The 4,274-nt window shown below is 51.3% G+C and overlaps 1 protein-coding gene across 1 annotated transcript in view; it reads right to left on the reverse strand.

Moving 5' to 3' along the window:
- Positions 1-3,314, reverse strand: part of BIN3 (bridging integrator 3) — a 45,326-nt gene extending 42,012 nt beyond the window's left edge. The window contains exon 1 of the mRNA XM_007450586.1: positions 3,216-3,314. Within this exon, the coding sequence (XP_007450648.1) occupies positions 3,216-3,223 (8 nt within the window). The 5' untranslated portion in view covers positions 3,224-3,314. The remainder of the gene's footprint in view (positions 1-3,215) is intronic.
- Positions 3,315-4,274: the final 960 nt, after the last annotated feature.

Raw genomic sequence — 4,274 nt, forward strand, 5'->3', positions numbered from 1 at the left:
GCGGGCCTCTCACTGTCGTGGCCTCTCCCGTTGCGGAGCACAGGCTCCGGACGTGCAGGCTCAGCGGCCATGGCTCACGGGCCCAGCCACTCCGTGGCATGTGGGATCTTCCCGGACCGGGGCATGAACCCGTGCCCCCTGCATCAGCAGGCGGACTCTCAACCACTGTGCCACCAGGGAAGCCCAGGGTTTCCATTCTTTTCACAACAGGTCTGGGTGAGAAAGTATCAGCTGAGCTTATCCATTCCATGTTATAATTGGAGAAAACAAGACAGAGGAAGATCAGATGCCTAACCAGGCCACACTGTCAATGAGGGAACCAGAGCCTGAACTCAGCACTCCAACTCCTACCAAATTTATCTGCACTGACTTTAATTTCCTTCCTTCTGAGTTAGACTCCTGAACCTCTAGGTATAGGACGATTTCCTCCAGCAGTGCTCCTTTTTCCTCGTCATTGAAGCCTAAGATCACCATGAAGGTGTGTGGTTCCAAGGAAGGCTACGGGTCCTGGAGACAGCTAAGCAAGATTAAGGTCACTATCCTTAATTTCATTTAATTCTCCCTCCACACCATAGTAAAGACACACACACACACACACACACACACACACACACACACACACACACACAGGGACGGGGGGGGTGACAGGGAGGAGGAAGGGTAAGAAAGCAGTACTTGGCTTGGGGCCAAGAGGTGGATCAGTGATCTGAGATGTAAACATCAAATGCCTTCCTCCGAGCAGAGCCCACCACTGGGCCACCTTGCTGAAAAGCAGATCAGTGGATGGATGGATGAGTAGATGGTACAGGAAGGCAGCAAGTGCCCACTAAACAAACAGGCAGTGGGTGGGCTGCATGCACTGAGGAAGCAGAGAACAAAGACCTCTCACTCTTCATGCAAAGTCCACAGTGTGCAAAGGGCACCAATATTGGACATTTCTCACTGTGACATTTTGAAAGTCCAGCCTAGCCCAGAACAATGGTTACCCTCTGGGGACCATGGGCCGCGTACCCCTAGGCCTTATTTGACGATGGCTGGCATATCCCATGTGCTTGGTGAACTTGACCTTGGGCATCAGCCTCCCATTACGGCTCTACGTCACTCTGGTCTCTTCCCCCACTGAAAATTCCAATCTCGGATGAATGGATGGATTCATTCTGGGAGCAGGGAAACCACTCCAGGAGTGAATCAGAAGGACCCAGCCCTGGTCCCCTTGCCAGCCATTGAGCCAGGAACTGAGTGCAATTGTGTGCCCAGGCGCTGGTGCTATTCCCCTCTCAGGGAGAGAGGGTCAGGGGCCACGCAAGAGATGACGTAGAAGCCCTCTAAGGAGGAAGAGAAAGGAACCTCAGCTCTGAGGGACAAAGCCACCCTTTTGGTTGTGACCCTCAGTCCAAGGAGGTGCCAAGATGTGTGTGTATTGTTAAATTAATTCTACTGGACAAAATCTCAGCTTTGGCTGGGCAGTTACTTGTCAATTTCAATTCACTCCAGCCTGAAATAGGCTACTAGTTTTTCAGAAAAAAGATTTCTGTAAGACAGGTGGAAACAATGCGTCTCAGATCACCCAGAGAATCCTCTACCTTTAGTGGCCTCTGCTCTACTCTTCTCCTGATTTGTGAAGAAAAGATCGATTCATTCTTAAGAATTGTAAATGCCAGTCTAGGCAATGTAAAGCACCTGTACTGTCTGCTTTTGGAGACATTAGGTAAGAGAACTCCAAAGATTAAAGATGCAGCAGGCAAGAAGACATCTACATCACAAAGTAAAGGGACCCAGGTTGATCCTTTAAGGAAGTAATCCCTCTAGGAAGGGGAATTGAAGGATTGCCACTATGCCCATCACTAACTAGGTTATAACAAGACGCGAAAGTTAGCTTTTTAAGGCTCCAGCCCCCTATCAGCCTCCTGGAGCAAAGGTGGAGGTAAAAGGAGCAGCTCCTGCTGGCGCTTGTTAGGGGGTTGCTCGGGGCTGACCCCCACGCGCTGGTGCTGACTGTCTGACATTTGTCGGTCAATCTTCGTCTAAGAAGCTGGGGGGAGGAGGGGACAGAAATGGCTTACATTTTACATTACAGGGCTGTCCCTGACACTGAATGACATCAGTTGTCTGTGGCCAGAGCTTAGTCTCCATTGATGGCCAAATGTGAGCCTGCAAGAGCCTTCCTAAAGAACATTCTACCATCTTCACTCGTTCATAAGTAGCTAATGTGCACTTTTGATAAAGAAACAGGCTAGACTCTGAGGAGAGAGTGGCAAACATGTACCCTATGCTAACGTAACTTGGATTCCAAAAGGACTGATTCATCTTGTACATCTCCGGGGGTCAATGCATTCATACAAGCACTTTAGTTGGATGCCCTGAGGTTTGGGTTGTGGATATATAGGCCCTTAAGCCTGAAGGTAAGGTCCTCTGGGCAAATTGAATCTTACAAAAGAAATCAAGCATTGAACATTAACAAGTGTCTACTACGAGCCAAGTATCATACAGTTCCATAGCAACGCACGTGCCAGCTCTGCAGTTGTGACTACTACTCTGAGGCTCCCTGGCTTCTTTTCTCATGGCCTGATAGTTCCCATAACATTTAAGCTTACTCACGTTAATTTAACAGGGAAAGCAAAGAGTGTGTAAGGCCCTGGAAAAAAAATGAGTCGAATCCCATAATGGGAGTGCGGGTGGTGTGTAAATTCTGGCCCCTTCCGAAAGAGAAGCAAGTTTTGTCTCTTGAAGACTAAGTGGAGCAAAGGTTACTCGTCTGAAAGCTAGGGGTTTTGATCCATGAGCTGGGCTCAGACGGCCAGAGTGAGGGCCACCTGGCAGTGGTGGAGAGATGCCCACCGGGGAGACAGAAGTGGATATTTCTCAACGGATACTTAGTAAAGGAGGTAACAGAGCAGTCCCTCACTTCACACAACTGAGAGAAGACGGACTGGACCAGCACCTTGGAACAGAGTCAGGAAAGAGATGCGGGATCCCACTCTAAAGGGATCCCCCGCCCCACCTCCCGGTGAAGCCTGCCGAGAGCTGGAGCCTCCAAGAAAGCACCAGAGGAAGGCCCCTTGAACGACCCCAAGGGCTGGGGCCAATTGCGCCGTGCTCCGGGGCAGAGGGTCCGCGGGCAGCGCGGGCCAAGGGACTCAAGTCGGACGGACGCAGGGCAAAGCGCATTGCAGGCCGGGGGCTCCAGCTGCCCCCGCCGCCTGGGCCGCACTCACCAGCTCATGGTCCCGAACCTGGCCCTGCCGCCGGGGTCCTCAGCTGCAACTCGGTCCTGGGGGATCGCTTCCGGATTCAGCCAGTCTCCAGGAAGTGACGCGAGCCCCGCCCCCCTCTGCCCGGAAGAGGCGGGCCGGGAGGACGGGGGCCAGACGCATTAACCCTTCCGCTGCCGCTGGCTTTCGCGGAGTTGCCCTGGCCCACGACCCTCGCGCCTAGGCTTAGGGGCTCCAGAGGATTTAGCCTGTGGCGGGGGCATGAGGACCCCTGGGTGCGTTTTGTGCCTTAAACGCTGACTTGGTAAAATTCTCCTCCACGGACTACACGTGTTGCTTAACCGGGGATTGCCTTAGTTTTTCAGTTTGTAAAGAGATTTCTCATCCGGGGACAGTAGCAGTAATTAATTGTCTAGCGGGGGCAGGGGGGAAAGGAGCGATGAAGGAGTGGGTGTGAGGGAGACTTACATTCACTATACGGTCTTTTGTATCTTTTAAGTTTTGTACCCTGTACATAGTTACCTGTTACAAAGAAACAAATGGATCTTTTCGCTCCTCCAAAATGGCACAGGGCCCTGAATAGAAAATAGAATAGTGCTTTTCAGGTTGGAATGTTCTGTGGATTTACTCAACAAAAGAGGACAAAGAGTAAGGGTTGCTCCCAGTCTTCCAGTCTTCCAGTCTTCCCTCTGTGCTCAGCACTACAGAACCCAAATGATGTGAATGGTTCCATTTTTATGCTCATTCATTTAACACATATTCATTGGGCTCCTACAATGTGCCAGACACTGAGCTAACTTCAAGGATACAACCATGAAAAAGCAGTACGGATCCTGCCCTTATGCACTCCCAGGGCTACTTACCTGCAGAGAGAGATAAACAGGCAACAAAGTAATAATATATGATGGGAAAGAAAGTGCTGTGGCAGCCTGTAAGGCCCCCACCCCCCCAACTGCACGTGGAGTTTTAGTGAAGGCTTCTGGGAGGAGCCAATGGGTAGGCCACATCCTGAAGGCAAATCAGGCTGGCCCGGTGAGTCTGAGGGGAGGGCTGGGGAGGGTC

This window comes from Lipotes vexillifer, unplaced genomic scaffold (assembly GCF_000442215.2).
Source record: "Lipotes vexillifer unplaced genomic scaffold, Lipotes_vexillifer_v1.1 scaffold567, whole genome shotgun sequence".
NCBI classification, from domain to species: Eukaryota; Metazoa; Chordata; class Mammalia; order Artiodactyla; family Lipotidae; genus Lipotes; species Lipotes vexillifer.